The 26,697-nt window shown below is 41.8% G+C and overlaps 1 protein-coding gene across 1 annotated transcript in view; it reads left to right on the plus strand.

Annotated features, from left to right (window-relative positions):
- snx29 (sorting nexin 29) overlaps positions 1-26,697 on the plus strand; it is a 157,710-nt gene that overhangs the window by 10,314 nt on the left and 120,699 nt on the right. Inside the window, exons 8-14 of the mRNA XM_085761785.1 lie at positions 848-1,250; positions 2,258-2,370; positions 2,725-2,821; positions 2,959-3,041; positions 9,998-10,061; positions 10,777-10,905; positions 24,257-24,342. Of these exons, the coding sequence (XP_085617911.1) occupies positions 848-1,250; positions 2,258-2,370; positions 2,725-2,821; positions 2,959-3,041; positions 9,998-10,061; positions 10,777-10,905; positions 24,257-24,342 (975 nt within the window). The remainder of the gene's footprint in view (positions 1-847; positions 1,251-2,257; positions 2,371-2,724; positions 2,822-2,958; positions 3,042-9,997; positions 10,062-10,776; positions 10,906-24,256; positions 24,343-26,697) is intronic.

Consider the following 26,697-nt stretch of genomic DNA (forward strand, 5'->3'; position numbering starts at 1 on the left):
TCTGAAACTTAATTTGTAGTTTCTGTTATTTTACTACACAGATTAGTCACAACATTAACACCAATCACCTGTTATAATATGATGGCTGATGAGTGGATGTCCTGATCCTCTGATTCTCACATGAAGCTGATCGGACAGACACACAGGCTTTATTTCATTCAAGCAGAATTGTTCTTTACTCTTTGAAAATGTGTTTGTGACACAAATTTATCCCAGAATCAACACAAACAGCACAACAACAGATGGATCAGTTTAAGCATGCTTAATGAATGCACTGGTATAACAAGTGCATTCGAGTGGATGCGACACAATGCATCTGCAGCACTGATGAAATCCCCCATGAAGTGAATACACTCCCAGATTTCAGCCTCCTTATTTGACCTGGTTTAGCTCTCTGCCCGGTCCGTCCCATCAGGGAAAACATCACACCGTTTTCTGGCCATTTTCTCAGTGAAATGAACAAGCTTTTAAATTCTAACTGTGCGCCGCTAAAACTTTCTACTGAAATTAATGCAAATTAAATTCGCGGGGCACCACCTCGTCTTGGTGCCCCCAGCTCCTTAAAGTGGGAAGAGCCATTCAGATTATTCAATGGTCGACTTGCTGATGCACAGCCAGGCTTTTTGGTTCCGAAAAGGAAAAGAGATGAACCACAGAAAAGCACTTTTAGAGGTATAATTGAAATAAACTTTAGATGCTGATGTCACCGTTACTAAACTTTATATGAACATTTAGAGGGAGCCAGTCTGGAGAGGGCGAAAAGTACTGAATTAATTTAAGTTTCACTTAATTTTGGGGCGAGATTGAGCTTTTTGTTCACTCTTTATTTCATCTTTCTCCAACCCAGACTCGGGGCTGAGGAAAGAGCGCCGCAGGAAAAAGAAGATCACCAACATCATTTCCTTTGATGATGATCTGGATGGAGGGGCGGAGGATGAGGAGGAGGGGGAGGAGGACTCCCAGAAGATGGGCGTGATGAGGAAGAGTCACACAGCTCCTACTCAAAGCAGCGTGGAGGAAGGGATAGACCCCCTGGAGCCGGCCTTCTCCCAGTCGCCGGCCCAGAACGGTCTGGCTGAGCCGGGCATCGTCAGCTGGGTGGGGTCGCCCCATGCATCGCGTACGCCTCCCATGACTACGCCTCCTTTGCCCGACAGTAAGAGCATAGACAACGAGGAGGAGGAGGAAGAGGAGGAGATGTACAAACCCAGAGCACAAACCCAGGAGGAAGAGAGGATCAGCTCAGAGCAGTGAGTCAGAGGACCGCAGCTGAATATGTGCAGAAATGAATATGAGCTCAAGGTCGCCCAGTAAACACTCGAGAAATTCACAAGGAGATGATGAAAAAAAAAAAACGTAGCTACATATTTTGACTTCAGCCTGACTCAATTGTTGAGTTGTTAAATTAGAGGCTCCTGCTGCTGTGTAACAGAATATACAAACCTTTTTTATCAGAAAACAAAGGCATTCAGAGCCTGAATCAACGCCATAGCTGCACTAAAAAGTAGGAAGCACTTCAGCTGGCCAAATGAAAAAATAATACTAATGAACAATAATTATAATAATGATAATAATGACAATAACTCTAATTTATATAGCTCCTTTCAAAAGGAATTTACCGTATGTTTAATTTATGATAATCAAGATAATCTTGACGACCATAATTTCCAAGGCACAATTAAATCATGATTTCTTACTTTCTTCAGGTCATTTATTTATTTGATTATTTATTTATTCATTCATTTATTTTATTTGCCTTGAAAGAAAGAAAAAAAGGTGACATACAACTCCTTAACAGAGGTATGAACAAACAACAACAAAAAATAAATAAATACTTAAAAACAAAAGACCTGTATGCTGTTTCGTATGGTACAACAGAAATAGACTTCAGGTAATTTATTTATAACATAAAACACAAATAAGTAAAAGATGCTCCACGTTGCTGGGTTTTTAAGCTTTCTTCAGTATCAAAATAACCCAGTGTCAGTCATTTTTACATGCATCAACATGTCCCTGCTAACAGATAATTCAGTAAATACCTTAATGATCTAATTTTAGCAAAATGTAAACACATTTAAAAGTTTTAGTCCACAGCCAGACTCGCCGATTGTAGTCCAGCGTTCAACTTCCTGTGTCAGACTTTTGACCCACCTACACAACAGACTGTGGGCCGTGTTGTGTTGTGCAGCTGAGGCAGAGTGGGGCAGAAAAACAGTGATTTCACAAACTGACTGTGATTGAACGTCTCCTGTTGCAGGGTGGTGGTGGGGAGTCTGTCCAGCGTGTCCACCTGGAGCCCTCTACAGGTCATGACCAACCACAGCAGCTCAGACATCCTCATCCCCCTCAACCCCGCAGACCCTCAGCCAGGTACCACACACACACACACACACACACACACACACACACACACACACACACACACACACACACACACACACACACACACGTCATCCGCATTCCTGCACCTACAAGGAAGATAGAAGCAAATCAAAAAAACGCTTCCTCATATCAAACCAGTTTTTAAATCTCTTCACTGCGCTCACTCACGCTGCATCACTGATCTCCCATTTCCTACTGTCACTGTTCACAGTTTAAGACTCTGTTTGACTGCCGGCAGCAGCTGCTGTGTGTGTGGAGATCAGTTATCTATCAGATGAAATGTAGGGACTTTCTCTGTCTACTGCTCCGTCTACCTTCACTTTCACTTCCATTTTGTTTCAGTGAGCTCTGTGGAGGACACGGCCGCGTTTCCTGCCCAGTGTGAGTCAACAGAGCTGGTGGGAAACTGTGGGAGCAGCAGATCAGAGCTGACGTTCAAGTAAGCTTCACATGGGGAGCGATGCGTTGTCATGGGAGTTATTTGCAGTGCAGGGGAATAAATGTTTGTCAGGTACAGTCACAAATATGATGACACAGAGATTCAAAATACCTGATTCCTCTTTCCACGTGTTGCAGTATGGAGTCCAGTCCACCGGCTCAGCCCGCTCCGCTCTCCAGTGTCCTGCCGACATCTGGTCTGCCAGAGTCCATGACAGTCGGTGAGTGTTTCTCCTTTTCCTGTCTCTCTCTCTCTCTCCATCACCATTTTATAGCTTCCTTTGCTCTTCTGGTTTGGGTTGTTCTCAAACCTGTTCTGTGGAATGTGTCATCATGAATCTAACCATGTGAACCAGCTTTATAACAAAACACTAGCTAACAACACGGTGGATTTCATTCCTGACGGCTGATGGCTATGGTAAAAAAAACGAACTGTTCCAATCTAAAGGATTCATTAGCATCCCTCCAGCCTCTCAGGAGACACTCTGAGACTTCAGATAAAACCTGCACTAACAGGAGCATCAGTCATGCTCTGCAAAAATCTCCCCTGATAGTAAGAACAGCACCCGCTCTCTCTGTGAACTAGTAAAATTTGCTGATTTCAAACAAAAAAAAAAGAATCTGCCAGTGGGGTCAGCATAAATCACTTCTGAAGTTTTCTTCAAATTAGCATAAAAATCAAGGCTATCCTAAACACTATTAATCCTCAAAAAAAAAAAAGGTTTGAGGCTGTTTAGCTCCATATAAACAAAAATACTGCAAGTTAAAGTTAGTGAGTGATTAAATCTATGGTGCAGTGGAGCACAAGTCTCTACAGGTCAAGTAAATATGAATATATTCATGCATACAAACGAGTCAGTTTAAACACAATAGTTGAATCCCCATTTCCTCTAGAGGGTTTTATCAGATTCTCTTATCTCAGTTCGTTCCCAAAGTTAGTGACTGTAATAAATCCTTGTTTGGAAATGTCGCCCCAGCTGTTGTAAATGGAATCAAACCTGTCTACTCTGAGTGTTTTTGTCTTGTCCTTGCTGTTAAAAGTCATCTAATTGCAGTGAGCGACGCCCCCGAGCCAAGAGATTGCTCCTGTTATTCTTCCATCATAGCCTACGATCCACCAGGTGGCACTGTTGGTCCAGTGTCTGCACATGTTACTGTACTTTACACACACATTCCCTCTCTGCACCCCCCCGCTCTCCCCACCTTTAAAGGATTTTTCCTTAGAGGAAATCAGACTGTGAATTCTTATAAAGTACGTCAGCTATGCAATTTCAGACATTTGAGATTCATGAAACATTTGATGAGCATTTTGTGTTTTTTTTTCTGCTCTGTGCCCTGCAGCAAATCAGAGCTCAGTCCCTTAGTCGCTCCCAGTGATGGATGTTAGATGGATTCTTGAATTCTCTGTGCACGTGTGTGTGTGTGTGTGTGTGTGTGTTTGTGAGCCCAGTCACCTGTAAATGCAGGGATTGAGCCACTGTCCAGTCTATTAGCTCTTGATAAGAGGAGGTCACAGGGTCACGCAGAGAGCTGGTGATCTAAAAGCGGCCGGGCGGGCAGAGAGAGACGAGTCGTCACGGTGCAGAGTCACACGAGGCCTTAGAAACGTATATAACATCTGACCTCAGTCAGGGGTCAGGCTCTGATTAAGACAAGTCCACTGTTTTTTGATGCCTGTGGCTTTAAAATCACACAGCAACAAGCTTCTTCTCCACACGCTCTGACATCCAGCGATCACATTCAGAGCGATCCATCACGACGGAGGCAGAGGCACAAATTTCTACACCTACTGTCGGCTCAATAGACCGGAAACCAACGCAGCCAAAACAGATTTTTGCATTTTGAATGGGAGACGGTGACTTTTTTTTTTCTCGACTGACAAAAAACCTCTCATTCTCCCTGGTTTGCTCTCCCCGCCCACTCACATAAAACCCACAGCAACAAATACAGCCTGCATTTCTCCAGGGGGTTGCACCAAGTCGTTCAAACGTAGTAAACCAGAGTCCAGGATGAGTTCTTAGAGAGAACTCAAGTTAGAAATTCATGATGCGCTGATTCTCTTAAGACGACAAAAAGGCAGAACAATGTTTCTCACTTTGCTCACGACTTGTAGCTTCAGAGGCCAAATTTAAAGCGGCGCTGCAGCAGGTCTATATGATGTTCACTACTCATCGGGATGAGTAACGCTCACTCGGTGAAAACAGTTATGTAATGTCTTGTGTGGCTCTGGATGGAGCTTTTGTAAAGTTCACAAAAAAATAACCCTGGTGATGTCATAGTGATGTCATCAGCGATATCTTTTCCTCCGCTTTTTCCAATTTCAATACTTCCTCATGGCCAAGGTTGGACATGGACAAATAGTTTTTTTTAATGCAATATTCAATCAATAGCCTGAAACCAAAATGTCTCAATGTGTAATTTTGAAAACACAAAAAAAGAAAAGAAGAGTTTTCATTGCTAACGGCTGGAATCATCATTTTTATTCTAAAGAATTAGTCGAGTCATTTATTGATTGTCCTTGGCTGTTTGACGACCTGTCTCACACTAACTGTAGGTGATTCTAGTGAATGGGAGATTAATGATCTCTGGACACACTGAGAAGAAAATCAAACTTTGAGGACTTTACCCTCACAATTTCATTCCATTCATGATGTAAAAAAAAAATAAAAAAAAAAATATATATATATATATATATATATAAAGATCGCCTCCAGACATGTTTAAATATATTTCTGATGCAGTTATTCCACAAAATTACATGATGGAAAATTCTTCTTCTCCCTCTTCATCTACTCCACCTCCCTTCATGGAAATATCCAGAACCGTTTGTAACACCAGGGTGCGTGATGTCTCCTGCTTCACTGATCAGTCCATTATCAGTGCGTGTGCATGTTGGTTCACGTCTAAAACTCAGTGATCACAGAGAAACTCAACTTCCAGCAAATGAACGTGAAAACGATAATGCATCATTGGAAAAGTGAAAAGCGAAGGCCAAATGCAAATTCAGCGATATCTTTTCCTCCGCTTTGGTTCGAGGAAGACGAAAAAAGATATAGTAAACTTCGATCTGAGGGTGCGGGGGTTGAAAGAAGAGGCCAGATAGGAGACACTGAGGGTCTTGTGAAAAACACTTTCTGCAGCATTATGGGAAATTGAGCATCTTGGTTTCTTCTTTTTTTGGAGTTTGATGAATATTAACGAGTGAAAATCAACATATTTCAACCCCTGCTGCTTCAATTTCGACAATTTTGTTGGAATTAGTCTCTTTATGGGTGAATAATACTAAATCACTTGAGCCCGTTGATTAATCCAGCAATCTGAAGTGAGTAATGACACGTTGTATGAATTGAAAAATGAGCAGTATATCATTAAAGCATATGTAGTGCTGAAGAATTTTAAAAAAACAACAACAAAAATAAAACAGCTGATGACAGGGTGTGTTCCTTTCATGATTACGGCTTTGCAAAAATACACACACATGCACACAAATGAATCCAAATCAGTCTGGATCTGAAGCTGTGTGTAGCAGCACAAGCTCTCCCACGCTGATCTCCATCCACATGTGACAGTGTCTGAGGCTGCGCAGTCATTGATTGGAGAGTATGGAGTCTATAATTCACAAGGCACCTCGATTACATGGCCTTGCTCTCTGCTAATGCCTCTATTATTGGAACAATTGAGCAAGAGCAAGGCAGGTTTCCGGTGGACACACACACACACACACTTTACGCATGCACTCATGCACAGTATATACAGGTTTTTTTTTTTTTTAACACTTTTCCCAGCAGAGGTGCATATACATTCTCCACTCTCACACTTGTGCTGTAATTTGTCCGTGTCCCCTCTTTGAGGACAGAGGGGCGTCTGGCTCCACTGAAGTCCCTAATGGCTCGTCTGTGGCACCCGCTGTGAACGCGTGGTCGGACTAAAGGTCACATTTATTTCTGGCCTGCTGATGTGGAGAATGGAGCTGTGGAGATAATAGACTTTACTCTTTTTCTGCTCCCGTGTTGTGCTCTTCATCACTCTCCTCCTCCTCCTCCTCCCCCCTTTCCCCCCAGTCAGGCACTTACCGCGGGGCTGGAGGAGACCTACTTGTGTCTGGGGCTACATTGACACCCTACATTAGTTATGAGAATGGAGATGTGGTCTGTGTGTGCGAATCGAGGAATTCAAAGTGCAGAGTAGATTAACTCGTTGTCTCATACTTCTTATTTTGGGAAATTTGTGGTCTTCTTGGGTGTGCACCCCCACAACCAGAACTAAGATGAGTCACTATATCAGCACACGCCCAAAAATGTCCTGAACATCAGAGTGGAGCTCAACATCAGTCAGCAGCTGGAGCAGTTCACTCAATGATCCCAAATTAGGAATAAGAGTTTTAGACTAAAGTTTCTGCTATCGATATTGTGAATTATCCGTACTGTGTGTTGCTGCTGTGCCCGTGAACAATTGTTAAATTGTTGAAATCAGTATTTCAATACTTCCTCATGGCCAAGGTTGGACATTGACAAATAGTTTTTTTTAATGCAATATTCAATCAATAGCCTGAAACCAAAATGTCTCAATGTGTAATTTTGAAAACACAAAAAGAAAAGAAGAGAGTTTTCATTGCTAGCGGCTGGAATCATCATTTTTATTCTAAAGAATTTGTTGAGTCATTTATTGATTGTCCTTGGCTGTTTGACGACCTGTCTCACACTAACTGTAGGTGATTCTAGTGAATGGGAGATTAATGATCTCTGGATAACACACTGAGAAGAAAATCAAACTTTGAGGACTTTGCCCTCACAATTTCATTCCATTCATGAAGAAAAAAAAAAAAAAAAAAAAAAAAAAAAAATATATATATATATATATACATATATATATATATATATATATATAAAGATCCCCTCCAGACATGTTTAAAGATATTTACCAATACTCTGATGCAGTTATTCCACAAAATTACATGATGGAAAATTCTTACATCTACTCCACCTCCCTTCATGGAAATATCCAGGGTGCGTGATGTCTCCTGCTTCACTGATCAGTCCATTATCAGTGTGTGTACATGTTGGTTCACGTCTAAAACTCAGTGATCACAGAGAAATTTAACTTCCAGCAAATGAACGTGAAAACGATAATGCATCATTGGAAAAGTGAAAAGCGAAGGCCAAACATCCAAGTGAAGTAACTTTAAGCCATGCACATTTCAAAGTGTAGGAGGACTAGAGAATAATATGAGATAACAAGAGCTCGCTTTAAGTAGGAATGCAGCACATTACGCTCATTTTAAAGTGGACATATTATGGAATTATCACTTTTTGAAGGCTCTTTAACATATATTTAGGTGTTTGTCTGTCCTTCCGGCCCCTAAAATGTGAGAATTGACAAAAAAAATTCTGTAATGTTCAGGCTCCCTAGGTTGAAAATCCATGTGGTTTTACGAGCTGTTCCCTCAGATGTCTTCCAGTGATCTAACTAGTTTTCCTCCTGATCCTTGGGGTATTTTGACTAAAGCATGTCACAGACATGTCTTTAAGACGCCTGGGAACTATTTTAATTTGTGGAAGGGGGGCATAATATGTCTCCTTTAATGAAATAAAGACAAAATCAGGTTCTTCTGTCGTTGAAATGCACATATTTTATTCATATACAAAGAAAAAAATGTGTTGAACCCCTTGGTTCAACCTGGTTTTCCTTGAATGGGTTATAAAGTCAAATCTGATCATCAAATCACAAGTATAGACAAACCTAATGTGCACAAGGAAACACAAACAGTTACAATGGAAACGACCTTCAGGTCAGACCTGCACAGTATTGAGATATTTTGTTCTTCCCACAGAGTTGCTTCAGTGTCATAGCATCTCCGTTTCATTGAGGTAGATTTTCTGATTTCATTTAAGTCCATGTGGTGGCCTATCAGTCTATAGTAGAGGATCACCTTCCTCCATGGTGTCCTGCCATGGACACACTCCTCTGCCACGATTTGCATATGACAGACTTGTGATTAGTGATTTTAACCAGCTCCAGTGCTTCCTTTTAGAGACACTTTGTGGACTGATGAATATTTAGACTCCCTGAGATGACTTTGTAATCCCTCCCCGCTTTATGCTAATCAACAACTCTTGATTATACGTGTCTGGGATCTATTTTTTGCAAAGCGTGGTTCACATCAGCAGACGCGTCTTGTGAATAGCAAACTCAAAATAAGTCAAAGTGTCTCTAACTCACACCTCTGATCTTCTCTCCCTGACTGGACTTGAACAACTCCTGACTTCACTTCAGCTCAGCTTCTGTTCTTCTTTACCCTCACACACTTTGTTTAAAGGGATAGTTAAACATTTTGGCAAATTGGCCCATTGCCATAATCCCTATAGTTTTAGGAGTAGGTTCATTACCTTTAATTGTCAGTGCAAGCTATTTTTAGAACGGCGGAGCAGAGCCGCGAGCTGCTCAGAGCTACGCTACGGAGGCTAATGGGAGTTCTTGGTTTCCCTCATCAAACTCATCAAATACACAATCCAACAACTCCAAAATGCTCTGGTGGACAAGTTGTGACCTGCACATTCACCACACTATGAGATAATAACAGAACGTTATGAGACAGAGTTGTAAAACTTATAGGGATTATGGCAATGGGCCAATTTGCCAAAAATGTTGAACTATCCCTTTAACCTGCACAAAGATTGTTTGATTGACCTTTTCAATACAATTGAAACTTGATAAGTGTTTGACCATTTGACAAGAGTATACATTAACACAATTCTATAGGGATCGCTTGCTTTTTCTTACCACTCTAGTGTCATGCAAATGTTATCCACCTCTACATTTATCTCACATTACTTTCTTTCTTCAGTGTTTTATAGGCGCTAGCATAAAAGTATGATTTAGCAATAAAGACCCTGCTCTCTGTTAGTCTGATATATAACTTCTGTCTGTGGGAAAAAAAAGTAAAACCTAATTTTATCAAAGCAGTTCATCTCAGGGATGGAGGAAAAGTACAGCATTAATCCAGCGAATGGGGAGTGAAAGTGGGATTTTGTTATTTCTACATTTTCAAAAACTGAAGGTTATTAGTTTATGCATATTGCTGTGTGTAGTGTTTGTGTGTGTGTTTTATGAGATGTGAGGGCGGATTTAGTGCAGACGTCTCAACTCTGGTCTCTCTCTCTCTCTCTCTCCTCTGCAGTGGAGCTGCGTCAGGCCATCGTAGCCATGATGAACAGAAAGGACGAGCTGGAGGAACAAAACACGTACGTCGGGATCTATCCTTCCTTATCTGCTGCTCCCAAATCCCCCAAACACACACAAACACACACACAAACACACACAACACACACTACATACATAGATATCGAATGACCTTTCTTTAAGAATGGTGTCAGCTTGTTTTCTTCTCATCCTGAGACGAGAGGCAGTTCGGTGCTGTATTTGAGGCGGGAGACAGTTATTATTATTATTATTTTTTTTGTGTGTGTGTGTGTGTGTTTTGGTTTTTCACACAAAAGCCACCAGAGGCTGTGATTTACACTCGTTTAACAGCTGCTGGAATTGATCGTCGAGCAAACTGCAAAGCATAGCTCAATAATCTGCTGTTAGAATGGCCAGAAAACTCAGTATTTACACGTACACATCTTTGTGATCAATCATAATTAATGTGAGTCTTCTGCCAAGCAGCGTCGAGATTTTTATGTTCCACTGTGATTTGCAGTCGCGGCATTAAATCAACAGCGATGCAGTCACAGATGTGTGTTCAATGTTTTATACCAGAGCCGAATGAGAGTCAGCTACTCGGTTATTATAGCAATTAAGGAAGCTTAATAATGTTTATCCAATCTACTGTTTATGATCCAAACATCACCACAATGTCAACATTTAGTGCAGCAGAGCAGACGCATGCATCACCTGAATGTAACTTTAGTTGCAGAAAGCAGTCATGTACGTTGTGTGTGTGTGTGTGTCCGACAGGTCTCTGCGCTGTCTGCTGGACGGGGAGATGGAGCACTCAGCGGGCCTGAGGCAGGACACGGATCAGCTGAAGAAGAAGCTGGCAGAGCTGGAGGAGAGACACACAGCCAAGGTCCAGGCTCTGGCCAGGTGAGAGGCAGCTGGACACGCATGTGATCATTTCTTCATGCAGTCTGGTCAATATTTTTAGCCCAGTTCAGGGCCGCAGGGTTTGATAAGCCGTTATCATGCCAGACTGACGCTATCCAGCTTCTGAGGTTTTCACCATTCGCTGCTGTTTCGGTAACCCTTTCATTTACAGGCCGTTAATTACGTGATCATTTCAAGAAATAGCCAAGAAATAACAATTAATTGCATCATAATGTCCAGAAATAACGGTTAATTTCATAGTAATGTTGAGAAATATAGCCAAGAAATAACAATTGCTTGCATAGAAATAGCACAGAAATAACGGTCAATTGCAACTAAGGACTCGGTGGAGAAAAATCTGGCCTTTCCCAAAAAATTCAAAGCATGAAAAGCATTTGTAACATTTTGCCTTTATGAAAAACATGACATTACTTTGAAATTGACTGTTTTTTCTAGGCTATTTCTTGATATTATCACGCAATTAACAGCTTGTAAATTAAAGGGTTACCTGCTGTTCTTTGTCTTATATTTAAGTAAACTAAATAACTGTGAGTTTTGGACTGCAAGTCAGATAAAAAATGATTTTTTGGTTATTTAAGTTTTTATTTAATTTCTAATGTCAAACATCATACAAAGACATCCAACTTCAACACAAACAAATCCACCATATGAAAACTAAAATACACATAATAACAACAAAATGTGCATATACATTTAAATATACATATATACAAATCCCAGCCCACAAACAGCTGCACATCTCCCAGCACTGAACCCTTTGTACACAAAAAGATTATATGATAATACATGAGTTGGATAAAAAAGGATTTTGAAATGCCACCATAACAGATATTTTTCACTATTATAGACCAAATAGTCAATTAAGTAGTTGAAATAATTAGCGGCTGAGTCAATAAGGAGGAGAAAAGGTTAATTTTTGTAAAGGGTTAGGGCTATCAAAGGGAACACAGGGCTTCATAATCCACAGGTCTTTCACAGAAAACGGAGCAGACCCACTTATGACTGAATGTGTTGCCAATATATATTTCTCTTCAGAGCTTTAAACTCCAGACAAATCACCCTCTGTCTGTTTTCATAGCTAAAACATGACGTTTCACGATGTAGCCATTACTGTCAATCTACGACCAAGAAATTACAACATTGACAGTTACCTGGCACATGAGGTTTTCTCTCGGCAAACAATAATATACTGTAAATGTCACCGAAAAGAAATGTGACACATCAGAGACATGAGAAAAAAGGAGGTGGCACACCTGATGTCCAGTAGGTCCAGGCTGGAGGACAAGATGCTGCAGATGTTGTTTCCTCAATCTTCATCTGAAAAGTAACAGGACGATGCAGGTTAAAAGCCAGAAATGTAATCGCCTGACACTGTAATGACTGGGTCACCGGCACTCACCATTAACCTGTAACCTGTAGATAATGGCTGCTTCCTGCTTTAATTCTACGGCCACCCGGCCCATCTCCGTCGACCTTTCCCCCTGTTCCACCCCGTTCCAATAGGAAACCTAATCACATTAATGATGGTCATCGTTAAAGGTATATTGCGTAGGAATTACTCCCATCTAGCGGTGCGGTTGTATATATCGCAAGCAACTCGTATTTTTCATGCTGCATTCACGTGAAATCGGTTAGATGGCAGACGGACAACAGCCGCTGCAGGTAACGGCTTAAACAAGCCTTTATGTAAACAAATGGTCCGTCAGCATGAGGCAAAACAATACATGTGACAATATGTTGTCATGGCGATGTCGTATTGTTGACCTGACCCACGTTTTACCGGCTTTCTCTGGACGTCTGTGACTAAAAGGACAGCTGGTTTGTTACCGACGGCCGTTTTTCCGACTGCACCTGAATGCAGCATTCACGTGCAGTCCTCACAGTCCTCACTGCGTTACCGCGGTGACTTTTCACAGACGCCACCTCGACCTGAGCCGACAGCTCCGGTGTCTCCGCTGAGTTTCCGTGGTTTCCTACCGTCACGCTGCCACTGAACATAAAAACATGGCGACACGACATGTCAGCTACCAACCGAGCTTACCTGCTCCATGTAGATATGAATGATATGAACGGCAAATTCAGAGCTTACCGGAACACTTTAGTTTGTTGATGGGGGTAATTATTGATGAATGAAAAATGTACTTTTGAACAAAATAACCGATATTCGTGAATAGATAACAGGAGAACTTACACAATGTACCTTTAACAACAACTTCAAACTAGTCAACGAAGAAGAGCCGGTTGTGAACTTTCGTTTATCCCCCTCGCTAAATCCCATGTACACATTTAAAAAAAGAGCTTGTAAGTCAGCGCAGCATCAATAACAGCTTCATGTGTGTGATTAAAGCTGCTCGTTGCTCTGGGCTGTGCCTTGTACCTACAGCAGCAGCATCACTGTGACACGTAATCACAGTAATTAACCACTGTACGCCGACAGGAAGTGGAACTGTAACTATTGGATGAACGTCAGAGCAACTTGGAAAACTTTTTTTTAAACATTTCCCGCCGTAAGATGAAGCGTACACACACTTTTCGTCCCAGCGAGTGGCCACCTACAGTTTCCCTTCAGGTGATTTGCGTCACCTCGGCATCTACAATTGATTGCCCGGACGCCAGAAGTCTTCAGTTGAGCCCCGAGCCCTTTAAATAGAGGATTAGTCATCCCTCAGCAGTCTAAACAGGAAGCCCCATCACATAGTAGCCTCCTACAGCAAGTGGAGCCACCAGCGAGGATTGATTGAGTTACTCAGAGTTAAGTGTGTGGGGAACTGCTGAAGCTGCTGGGTTGGTAGTCATGACAGTGCAGGGGCTGATGGGGCTTTTTAATATGTGATGATTTTCATGTTCACATCATGGAGCACTTTAATGGAGTGGGCATGACAAGAGAGAGGTAGAGAGGAAGAGCGTACTAGGAAACTAAGTGATGGCCTCCCTTTCCTCTGCAGGTGACTGTGACGTACTGTACAGTGTGCTTTTCCGTTTTCAACACACACACAATGCGCAGACGCACAAAGCCGATTCTATAGTCTGACGCTAAATCTCAAGTGCTGCTTTTCCTCCTCAGCCAAATCTGCCTCGATCAATCGCGGCTATAAATACCACTGGAGGAGCAGCTAGTAGCCACTGAATGAGGGTTGAAAGCTGTCAGCATCATTCAGGGAAAGAAGCTACTGGCAACAGTTGCTATGTATCCCACAATTCTTTGTGATTATCTCGCACTAGGAGGAAGCTGGGAGCCAGAAAGCCTGACACTCAGCGCCATTATCTTAGCAGTTGGAAGGACTGTTGGCTCTCTCATTGACCAACAACTAACTGGGCTCCTGCGCCTCTGCTGCTGGTTTAATCTGCACTAACGGCTCCAGATGGATGATGCTGCCAGTCATCTGTGTGTTTTACTTCCTCTCCTAGTTATTACAACTCATATAGCGGCAGCCAAACCCACAAAAGTGGCAATTGTTTGTGTGCGTGTGTGTGTGTCTTGAGCCTGTCTATGGGGGTGGCAGAGGATGAGCGAGTCGCCATAGATAGATTTTCGGCTGACGTCGACTCCAGCAGAGGGGAGTGGGCTTACTCACACATCCATCCAAATATAACATGAAAATGTAAGACCCTTACTCGCACACATTGACACGTAGCCCACAGCCCACGTCCTCGCTCCCGGCTTCTTCCCGGACTGTCGAAAATCCAGGCGCACATGCAGCAATCCTCTTGTCTGGTTACGCATATACAGTTAGACCCAGTGGCAACTGAGTGGGTTTAGTTAGGCAGCACAGCAGTCGCACTGTAAAACCTCCTCACATGAAGGTTATGATGCTCAGTGTTTTAGTTAGTTAGTTAGTTTCATTTATTGTCCACGGTGTGGAAATTTGTTTTTGGTCTCATAAAAACAACAACCTGTGTTGTTTCAGGTCATTTTTTGGAGGATTCAATTTGTGGTGCTGCTGCATTATGTAGAGTGATGTCCTTCACTCATAGACAGGAAGTGACTGTGTGTAATAGCTAATTGTTAAGTGTAATAATCAGAATCACCAGAGGCCCTGCGATACGATATTATCACTATACTTGTGTCTCGGTACAATATTAATGGAAATTAAAAATATTGCAATGTGATATATAGCCTATAGTATGTTTTTTCCACTGCAAATAATGTCATCAAATGAAAACTTTGTTAAAATAGAAGAGATAAAGACAGATAAACCTCCTAGTCTGTTCAGATAGATACTTGGTATCCATATGTAGATACAATATTGCCATGCAAAATATCGCAATACTGTGCTGTATTGAATTTTTTCCCCACCCCTAAATTAATCTAATTAATCTATTAATCACTAAGTGTTAAATCGGGAGCTAAACTTTGCCTTCCCAAATTATTGTTTTAGGAACACCTTAACACCAGGTAGCTGCAATGTTTTTGTGTTGAAATACATTTTTTCTGATTAATCTTGAAGTGAACACACTTTGTTTAATGATAAATTGGAACTTTGATTGATAGGAAATCAGTGTGAACAAAGTCACATGGTTTTGGTCGATGCAACTACATGTGACACATGAGACTTTGATGCCAATAGTCTCTGTTTCACTGACAACAGTTGGTGGTGATAGAAGGAGCACTGTGTTATCTAGGTCAGTGGTTTCTCACAGTGGGCCCCCAGGGGTCCTTGCGGGAGTTCCTGGGGGTTCCCGGAAAAAATGGATTATCATCATAATTCCATCCATAACACAATGTACAGAGTAGGTAAGCATGTGAGTAACACAATGAGATATTATATGGCTATTTTGTTTGTAAACGACTTGTGTAATGAAGTCTCTAAAAGAAAAACTCGTAGCAGATCGAGGTCTGTGGTTTAATTTGCGTCCTTGATGTGAAAATGTTTGCCAACCACTGATCTAATTAATATGAACATAAACACCACTGGATTTACAAATCTGTTTTGCAACACTGGGTGTTAATGTCACTTCATTTCCCTGAAAAACTCCACAGGACGGCTTCAATTAGCAGTGTAATAGTCAGAAATATCGCAATTAAATTGAACAATTTCCTTTTTTAAGTTTGTTTCAATATGATGAGCAAACCCACGCACGATATCTGGCCTCACATCTTCACTGTCGCCGTTAATGATAACAGAAATAGAGCCATTAAAACAGTGTTGCTTTAAATATAGATGTCTAAAGTAGTCTTGCTCTGAATGTCTAACCCTCAAACTTAGTCTCTCAAGGGCCGCAGATGAGACACACACACACACACAGCAAACTTTCCCCACAACCATTTCTTGTCCCCCTTTTTAGACGTCACTTGGCAGAGCAGAAAGCAGGCCCCTCGCAGTAGGGAGACGGGAAGGCAGCCAGTCGAGTGGGCTCGGGCCAGGAAGTGGTACCTCGTCACAGGGAGAGGGGGTGGTTGGACAGGCGGACACATCACACTCGCAACGCACGCGCATACACACACACACACACACACACACACACACACAAAAGAAATGAGAGCAGATGCCTTTTTCTTAGCTGGCAGCGCTGCAGTCTTTTCTCCAGGCAGCCAGTCTGGTGTGGCTGATCTAAGAAGTGGCAGCGAGAGTGACTGTGAAGTTTGCCTAGTTTACTTGTTGGGAGTGTTTAGGCTCGCTGTTTTTCTGTCTGTGGGAAGTCAATTATGTCACTCTGCCCAGGGGGGGCCTTTTCCCTTCAATGCTGAGGTTTTAACACTCCAGCCCCGCACCCCAGCCTGGCCTTGTTGTGCCTGAGAGTGGATATATATACTATACTGTACATATGTGAGTGTGTATGAGTTTATACAGCTCTGGGCCTTTGGAAGTGTGACACAAGAGTGTCTGTTTATAATGTATTTTCTGAGAGACTGAGCGGTAAATTGCACTCAGGAGTTTTGCCCAGCGACTGAGCCGTCTGTCTCCGAGGGCGTCTTTGTACTTCTCATTTACTACTTCCAAACAAAACCAGATCGTACCTGAAGAACAGACAATTTAGCTGTGTTTATTGCACATTAAGTCGTCTGCAAAGCATGGTGATGATAAAAGAACGGGTGAGGGGAGGATACAAGAGAGAGAAAGAGAAACATGAAAATCACCCCAGGGCTTCAACTCAACTTAAGAAATTACTGTGTGTAGTTTAAGATTTCCTCTGGAGATACTTTTTTTTTTTGTTCTTTTTCCAGAGAAGATAAGACGCATCCTCCCTCCTCTCTCTCTAATAGTCTGTCACAGTATTTGCTTTATACAAAGCACACTCGAACTTTACTGTCATTACTGACTTCCCCTCTTTCACACAAAATATTTACAATTTCTTTATCTCTGTAACACACAGTTTGGTGCACTTTTTCCATCTTCATTTGCAAACACAACAGTATGAATTAGTCTCACTCACATCACACAGTCGTTCTCTGTCTCACTTCTTCTTCTTTTGTTCATAGAAGCAGCCACCGACTCTTTTATGAATCTTCTTATGCGCAATCGCTGTTTGTCTTTCTCGCTGGCCTCTCACATGGAAGAAGAAGATGAGATGACTTCAACAGTTTTATTAATCAACACAGCTAATAGGCTTATCCTCTGAGCACACATTCAGTCTCCCAATATTTCTGGGTCACACTCCCGTCCTTAATGAGAGAGCAGTTTGTGGCTGGTCCCACGTCAGCTGGACAGAGGATGCAGTTGTTCCAACGGAGAGATGCCGAAAAGCACTTTGCTTCCGACACACTCATTTAAAACTTTACAGTCCCCGGAGGCAGAGGAGGCACTTAGAGCTTCAGATGAGTTTCAAACACTCCACATTTGCAGTGATCCAACATTCACTCCAAGCGAAGCATCAAACAACTTAATGGATCGCTCTCAATTGGAAAGCATCGACAACAGAGCCAAAGCTGCAGTTACTTGATACAATTTGTGGGGTTGAGAAAATGTGCCGTGTTGTAGCCTCCTGTGTGGTTTGTAGTTTAGCTTTGTGTAGTGTCAGTGGCTCACCTGAATAATGTGGGTCCACTAAACTGAATTTGTAATGACAGACCTCCCAGAGCCCACTAATCTAGAATAACAACCTTACTTAGTATTTAAGCTGACACAATACATGGAAGTCTGCAACATAGTTTACTCACTAGTATCCAGGTCTAGAAAGCAGGGCATATAATAGGCAATATAAAAGCAGTATTTCTTCCCAAAAAAATTATATTTATTTTTCCTGGGTAACACGATTTTTTATCCATTCTAGTAGATCCCCGACTTTATCATCATACAGATTTTCATGATCCCCAGAGGATGAATGAACCCCTCATGACTTTGGTGATATAGTGAGACCAGAATGTCAAAAACTTCCACTTTATCCTGTGAAATATCTCAACGTCTACCAGATGAATTAGAGGAAGATTTGGGACATAACAGTCATGGTTCCCAGAGGATGTATAACAATTTGGTTTGGTGAAGGGCTGCCTCAAAGAGCTGCCACAGTTTACATCTTCAGACTTCTAAAGCTATTGAAATGACAAAAAAGAGATGGAAGAGAAGATGACTGACTGAACTGTCAAAGCAAGGGCAAGGGCTCACAAGGATGAAGGCCTCATTTGTTAGGTTTGGTTGGAAGTTAGGGACACAGACAGACGGTTTATCATTTAGTTGACTGACACAAAATGGCATCAGCAATTTTAATAATTAGATTTTCAGTCATTTAAAACAACATTTTTAAAGCAAAAAAATCATGATGGTTTGCTTGTCTTTTTGTCTTTTGCTTGTGTTTAATTTTTCTTGGTCTGTTGCCTTGAGCTCTGTGAAATTTCATTGGGCATTTTCACTACTTCCTGACATTTTATTAATTAAAACAATGATTTGATCAATAAAAAAGAAAAAAAATAACAAAACGAAACAAAAAAAGTACATAATTGCAGATGATCCAAGTGCCATTAGCTGCAGCCCCTAGGGAAGCATCAAATTAAGAGGGTGAAATGTCATGCATCAAGAGTAACAGCAAATTTCTTTGGGCCTTGATGAGATGAGATGAATTCTGCTCTGTGAGTGGAAACATAAACTAAGAAGATTGATTGTTGAGGAGATGTTGAGGCAGGTTATTGAGAGGTTTCCTGTCAGTGCTGAGCAGGTTCATTGCACGGGGGGGAAATTCTGCTTTTGATTTAACATATGTTGGCTAGAGCTGCTGTATGACCTGAGGGAAGCAGCTTCAATTCAGTCAGGACACAGAGGATGTATTACACGCCTCAGAGTTGTGTTTTATCAGTCTACGCTGAAATTGGATTGGAAAATATACTGTGCAGCTCAGCCTGTTGTAAGAGTGGTGTTCGCTCAAAACCTTCAGGGCACTTGCTTATTTACATGGTTCCTGTAACTTTACCTGATATCAGTGTATAATTTCCCTTGTGGCCGCTCATGTTGTAATGTAGGTGTGATGTACATTTGGGTCAGGATTTTGTTTTTACATCACTTCTTAAAAATGGATTTATTACTTTGCTGATAGTAAATGTCTGAGTAGCAGTCATACTCTTTTAGCTGTGAGTGAGGCCGAGGTTGACACAGTGGTGTAATTTTATCTGTTTAGACATTCCGTTTGTTTTTTAGTTCAGCCAGTGTTTTCAGATGGTTTTAAGAGAGACCACATCATATTTGCAGAAAACATTTTAGTTAGATAAGGGTGATCAGTGATTCAGCGAAATGTTTTGATTCACGGGTGGACTAACACTTAAGTATTGTTTGTTCAGACAATAATTTATTTACAGAAATGAAAAATCAGCTGTGATTAAATGATTCTCTGAACAAAGGAGGCTGAAAAACAGCCGTGTTCCTGAATAACTCAGTAGCTATTGGCAGCAACTCAACTTGTGGTGAGTTGTTATTATTGAAATGACAGAGGTATGTAATGGATTGTAGGCATCATAAAAACCCAGACTGATGGAGCACATCTACAGGCTGAAATGACTACACCTTATATACCGATATGGGCAAAAAAAACATTGTTTATGGAGAAGCATTAGCATGGATTTGCAATTGAATTCCTGGACATCTCAATGAATGATCTATTCTGGCTTGATTTGTGGATGAGAAAAAAAACATCAGAGAATGAACAAGATATTGAACGTTAAAGGAGACATATTATGCCCCCTTTCCACAAATTAAAATAGTTCCCAGGTGTCTTAAAGACATGTCTGTGACATGCTTTGGTCAAAATACCCACAGCTCTTTTCATACTTTCAAAACAGCCCTGTTCAGAACGGCTGGTTTCAGTGCCTGTCCGTTTAAATGCAAATGAACCACTGCTTGCCCCGCCCCATCCCTTCTACCGGTCCCAGGTAGGTGATATTATGCAAATTCGAAACCTAGTTACATCACTGGAATAGAACTGAGGGAACAGCTTGTAAAACCACTTGGATTTCAACCTAGGGAGCCTGAAATTCTCACATTTTGGGGGCTGGAAGGCAAGACAAACACCCAAATATATGTTAAAGAGCCTTCAAAAGTGATAATTCCATACTGAGCCATGAGAAGATGAGGCTGCAGTCAGCACAGTCACCAACAATGGTCTGTTGAAGAATGAAAAAAATGGCGGCTGGTCTGATGAATCTGGATTTCTGCTTAGGTGTGCAGATGACAGGGTCAGAATTAGGTGTCAACCACATGAATCCATTGACCCAACCTGACCCAACAGTCCAGGCAGGTGGTGGTGGTGATTGATTTCCAGGTACACTTTGACCCTTTAATACCATACATTGTAATCTTTGAATATCACAGCCTTACTGAATAAACAACCCTTTAGGCCTCAATTTACTCATGATTGAATGGCTACTTCCAGCTTGATAATGCATATGGTTAATATTAGCAGAAGTTGTAGACCACAAAACCAACACAATGAGCTCCACAGAGCTGGAGGTAATAGCACGGTTGGGTTATAATCAAGGAGTGACCTCCTTTCACAATACTTATATCACAATAATTCTTATGTGCGTCATATGAAAATATTGACTAGTGCATCTTAAATGATGTGCACGTCTACAAAGATGGCAAACATTTCAAGGTATTGTGAACTGATGACACAGTGGCACCTCTGTTTGTCTGAGGCTGAAAGGAGCAAACAAGAGAAAATAGCTGAAGTGATTAAAGTATTAACTAGAAAGGCACTCAGTAGAGCGTGTACCTCCAACAAGGCCAAACAGTCCTCACGTCTGGCAGGTCCAGATTATTATCTGTGTCTCCCCTCCGATGTGTGGAAAGGCATCAATCTCAGTACTGTGAGTGTTGTGACACAAAGATTCATACGTTATTTCCTGAGCAACTAACGAAGGTCTCTTATCTGGATCGGCATTGAAATGTAATACATCCTTCCTTGGACCCCACCCACCCCACAAAGACAGGTCCAAATTGCTTCAAGACCTTTTTGCTTAATCCTGCTGATAAACAACCAAATATGGATGAAAACATGACCTGCTTAGTGGAGGTAACAAGTAAAAGCTCTACATTTGCGAAAAGAACATTTTAACCTGAGTCTCACGTACCAAGGCCAGTTGACTCACAGTTTTGTCAATTGCTATAATCTACCTGCTGCTACAATATTCGTTGTCTGTAAAAATGAGGTGGTTTCTGAATATCTATTTCCCCCGAGCTCCTCCACAAACACACACATGCACACGCACACGCACACACACACACACACTTAAAGCAAGTGGTGTGCATTAGCTATAATTTAATCAGGCTGGAACGGCGTCTGGGCCCCGGGTGGTTCTGATAACAACGATGTGGACGGCTCCTCGGAGAGCTCATCGTGTGGATTCAGGAGGTCTCCCGGCAGGCGCCCCTTTTGTTGGTGGAGAATGAGGGCTGATAAGCAGAGCACCAAAAATCACCTATGGAGAAGGAAAGGTTGGGGGCCGGCGGTGGAGCAAGACAAAGGCTGTTAAATTTAACTGCCAAGGGCATAAAGCCACACTCCAACTCTGATTGATTTCCTCCCCAAAGTCGATGATGTTCAACCGGTTGCGGCTTGTAAGGTGGCTGCCTCGGTCTCTCACTCTTTTTTACCTTTATCACCGTGTCTTTGTGTCTGAATCCTTAACCACAGTCCAACATGCACCCTCACATACAGTACCAGCGCTCTGAGACTTACTAATGCGTGATTGTAGCTGAACAAGGCTGCAACTTTGACCCCATTTACACCTTACTTCGTCCTTCCTCCTCTACCCAGACTCCTTTTCTGCTGTGGCTGGGTTTTATATGAACACATGGTCTGAGTACTGAAATCCAGTTTGGCTCAGAGGTCTGAGCAAAAGGAGCTTCTTCATGTTATACTCTTGGATAATCTGCATACACGAAGCTCCCTGTGGACTCCCTTTTTAACCTCATGCAACAGATTAAATCATCCATTTACGTTGGTTCCACATGTAATTAGAGTTCTGAATTTGTTTGTGTGTTGTGCTGTTAGTATTTACTCAGTGTTTCCTTGTCTTTATATATATTTATTATGCAGATAATTCCCCTTTGTTTCTACAGACTAACTGCAGTTGTCTTATATATGTCAAAACACTGCAGTAATGATTCGTCATGTCAAACATTTGCCCTGATGCTAAATTAAATTTTAATGTTCACCCTTCAACATTGCACCTAAAGGCAAACTTTTCATACCAAAATCATGGGTGTTGTTAATATACTTTAACAACAGCTTTGACGCTGACATGAAGACTTTCCACAGCGCTTTAGAGCCTGGAGTCACTGCTCTGCTTTAAACTTAAGGAAACCATTTCTTTTTCATGTCAGTTTGAATCTTCATAGACAGCGACAGCCTCTAGCAAACTATTTCTCCCTGGAACTCGCTTTGTAGACGGGGCCATCAGTTTGAAACAGGCCTTTCCCAAACTGCTGGAAGTACACTGTTGTTGAAAATATCACTGCACGCTGTCGCACTGAGAACTCACTATATGAACTGCGGTGCGTAACTGGAAATAGGAAGAGCCGCCCCAAAAAGAACCCAACCGTACTGCACATGCACAGGTCTGTCTGCCATATGCTGTACTCACATTGGAGCCAGTATTAGTATTCACATGTTTAAAAATCTTCGCTCGCCCCCGACCATCAGTATCAGATTTGGACAGAAGCTGGAAATATACTGTTCATTTCCAGGCTGCATGTAGGCGAACATGCATAGGGTTTGCTGTGAGACATTTGCATGGCTACATTTCTTTATAGTTGCATTTATAACTTCACTGCACAGCTGTTACTTTATTTTTCTCAAATATGGTTATTGAGCTTTTTCCTTTTTTTATTTATTTATAACCACAACAACAAATCATTCAACAGTACTCTAGACAGTCCGTATACATACTTCTCACATAGACCTCAAGGTTGCAAGTACAGTGTTATGAGCACAACACAAGAAAAGAGCTGAAGGGTCCATATAATGTTTTTTGTGACATCTGGAAGAAGTGTGTGGATTTGATTGCCCCTCTCTGTGTATCTTAAAGGGATACTTCAACATTTTGGCAATTTCACCTATTACCATAATCCCTATAGTCATAGGGGTAGGTTCATTACCTTTAATTATCGGTGCATGTTGTATTGAGATCCACGGGGCAGAGACACGAGCTGCTCAGCGAACACAAGGGAGGTGAATGGTACAGGTCCCCTGAACCTGCTCCTATGACTATGGATTATGGCAATAGGCAAATTTGCCAAAACATTGAACTATCCCTTTAATATACAGACCCATACTGCCTGCCACCTCTTTACTCATTGTTTGGATCCACATTGAGAAGATAATCATAAGTTTTTGCAGCTCCTCTATATGCTGTTCGCTTCAATCCACTTACACAGCTGGATTTGATGATCTCTCCTTATTTCCACTTGAAAGTCTGTTCGGTGTAAATATCCGGCGTGAAGTCAGGCCCCTGACCCGCCTCTTACCGGTCTGATTCTGGCTTGGCTCTTAGATCATGGGACCAGTCACATCTCTGTAAATACACCTCAGTCTGACCACCTGGATTAGATTTCAGCTTCTTATTTTCATCGCTCCTCAGGTGACAGTTGTGTCACAACAACAAGTTTCACACTGTCTCCCTTCACCACCTGCTGTCATGAACCAGAGTAAACAACTTCCTATCACTGGTGTGTCGCAGCTCTCGGAGATGTTGGATGTACCCTTTGTCACATTACACTCTGTAGCATCTTCACTGTGACCAACCCCAGACAGCAGATGATTATTTTGTCTGCTACGAACAACAGTAGAGATAGTTCACATGAAAAGGTCTAAATTGCTTGTCTACAATGTACTGTGGTTGTAACCTTTGTATTTTTGTTCAACCCTGGTTGTAAACTGTGTGTGTATGTGTGTGTTTGTGCAGGGAGAATGAGGTCCTGAAGGTCCAGTTGAAGAAGTATGTGGGGGCGGTACAGATGCTGAAGAGAGAGGGGAGCCAGGGCAATGACGGTAAAACACACACACACACGCGCTTGCACTCCCATACACTCTCTCTGCATCATTATGACCTGAAATTAGATTTCATATCTGTGTCCCAGTCCATCTATTCCGCTCGGAAACACAAACACTTATAGATGTATACACAGAGAAATAAGGTCATCAGTTTCCTCCACATCCCAGATCAGTTCTGGTGCATTTCTCAGGGGCTCGGCTGACTAACCTTTGTCTCTGTGGTGTGATGCCCCCCCCCTCTGTCTGTCTGTCTCCCCTCAGACTTATCCTTTTCTTTTTAGTTTTTCTGGATAGGTTTGATGACTTTGACTTTGCTTTCCTGTTGCCGGGGGGATGCAAGCGGTGCTCTGTTTAAAGACTGGCGAGATAAGCCCCGGCTGTATCAAAGGCAAATAAAATGAACATGGCAGATTATGGAGGGCCACATAATGGCTAATTGCATTTTGGGGGATAGAAGGGAGAGCTGTTATCTGTGACGCCCCCAAGGGTTTATGTGTTTGTGAAGGTTTTTTTTGTATGTTTTTGTGAGACAGAGGTAAAGAGTTTTGTCGAACTTTGTAATATCTAGTTAATGACACCTTTGTTTTTTATAATGACATTAGAACAAACGGTTATATTTTGCTGCTATGAGATAAGCCCTTTTTATCAAGCACCACAATGCTTATTGCTTTAAAAAAAAAAAAAAAAACAAGCATGGATTTCGGTGATTGCATTGTCATCTATTTATTAAGTGAAATGAAAATTCCAGTTTTTTAAAAGCCCCGACTGTCATTATTTTCGGCCATCAATTGTTGCCATTATATAAACATGGCAACTTCAGTGCAGTCCAACAGTGCAGGACAAGCAGGGTATGGAGTCCGAGGAGTGTCATAAAAAGTCTGTCAGAGAGTGCAGAGAGGTTTGTGCAGTGCTTTGGCAACAATGGGTTTCTGTTCATGCCAATAAAGCTAATTGAATTGAATTGAATTGAATTGAGTGAGAAAATGTAAAGATAAACAGATAAAAGAATAAGAAAAAGGCTTTCATCATCAGCCATTCATACAACAGCAAGTGTGGAAGGTCAGATTTGTTGATGGATGTTGGTCTGTGATCAGTGATGCTGTGATGTAGGAGTGAATGAATGAGTCAAATCCTCCCCCAGTACTGAGATCAGGAAACTTCAAACCTGAGTATAAGTTTTTAAACAAATTTAAAGCATCACTGTTGGAAAGGTTTTTTTTTTGTTGGAAAAATCTAAAAACTCAAAACACACTGCTCACATTGTAATGTAATGTGAGTAATGACACTTAGATTATTACGTTCTATAAATGTGACATATTCACTTTCATATTCTGCTCTTACTCCTGTGATGGTGTTATAATTGTGTGTTGAATGTGTCTATGAGCTCACCGAGGTCATTTACTAACAATGCTGTAATGGCAATAAAGTCAGCTGGAGGAAAAAAAACAGCATCAGCAAATAGCTGTATCACTCATTACATTGTTTCATTTTCATCACAAGAACCTTTAAACAACCTCAAGCTGATGGAGAGAGAGAGAGAGACAGTATGACATAGTAGCAAACAGGCGTAGACATGAACCGTGGTGCAGCAGTGGGGCCTGAAGCCTGAGTGGGATCCTCCAGGGCGTCTCACGTAAACTCTGTTATAATAGAAAACAAGACGTTGTGATTTAAGCAGCAGTCGGCCTGTGGTCAGAAAACTATTTACCGACCGTCAACAGCTAACGTCAGCTTAGTCAGCAACATATTCCATCCTTGCACGGAGCCGCGGGGCTCGCACAGCCTCCGACTCTGAACAACAAGCAGTCAGTCCAACCCTCATTGGTAGGCACGGCTACCGTTCACTAGCTGCTGGCCAAGAGGATGCAGGATTTAAATTAGACACTTTACCAGGAGGCACATTTCTCCTCTTGCCATAGAGGCTCTCCACCTCTGTGCCGAGCGAGGAGGCCGCATCCTGCAGCAGCAGCAAAGCACAGGAAACAGTCACTCCATTTAAAGTCATGGTAACTTTGACTTCATGAAGTCTCACTGGGATTCACAGTTACTGAAACATATTTGATGAATAATACCAAGTTTTGAACAACTGACTCTCGCGGATGGTTGCACAACCCTGCTGTGATGGAAGTTTTTAACAGACAGTTTGAAGAACAATTTTACCATCTGCTTTATTCTATGGAGCAAATAAGTTTGTCTTTGTTTAAAAGCTGCTCATATTGTTTCCTTTGTGCCCAACATCTCTATGATATTATACATATTGTGGCCAAAACTATAAGGACCCAAGCTGTGTCTAACTGGAATTCACCTTTGTTGTGTAGATGCACTTGGTGCTTTATTTAAAGACACATAAAT

Source organism: Trachurus japonicus, chromosome 19 (assembly GCF_045865225.1).
Source record: "Trachurus japonicus isolate A0001 chromosome 19, Traja_1.0".
In the NCBI taxonomy this organism is placed as follows: domain Eukaryota; kingdom Metazoa; phylum Chordata; class Actinopteri; order Carangiformes; family Carangidae; genus Trachurus; species Trachurus japonicus.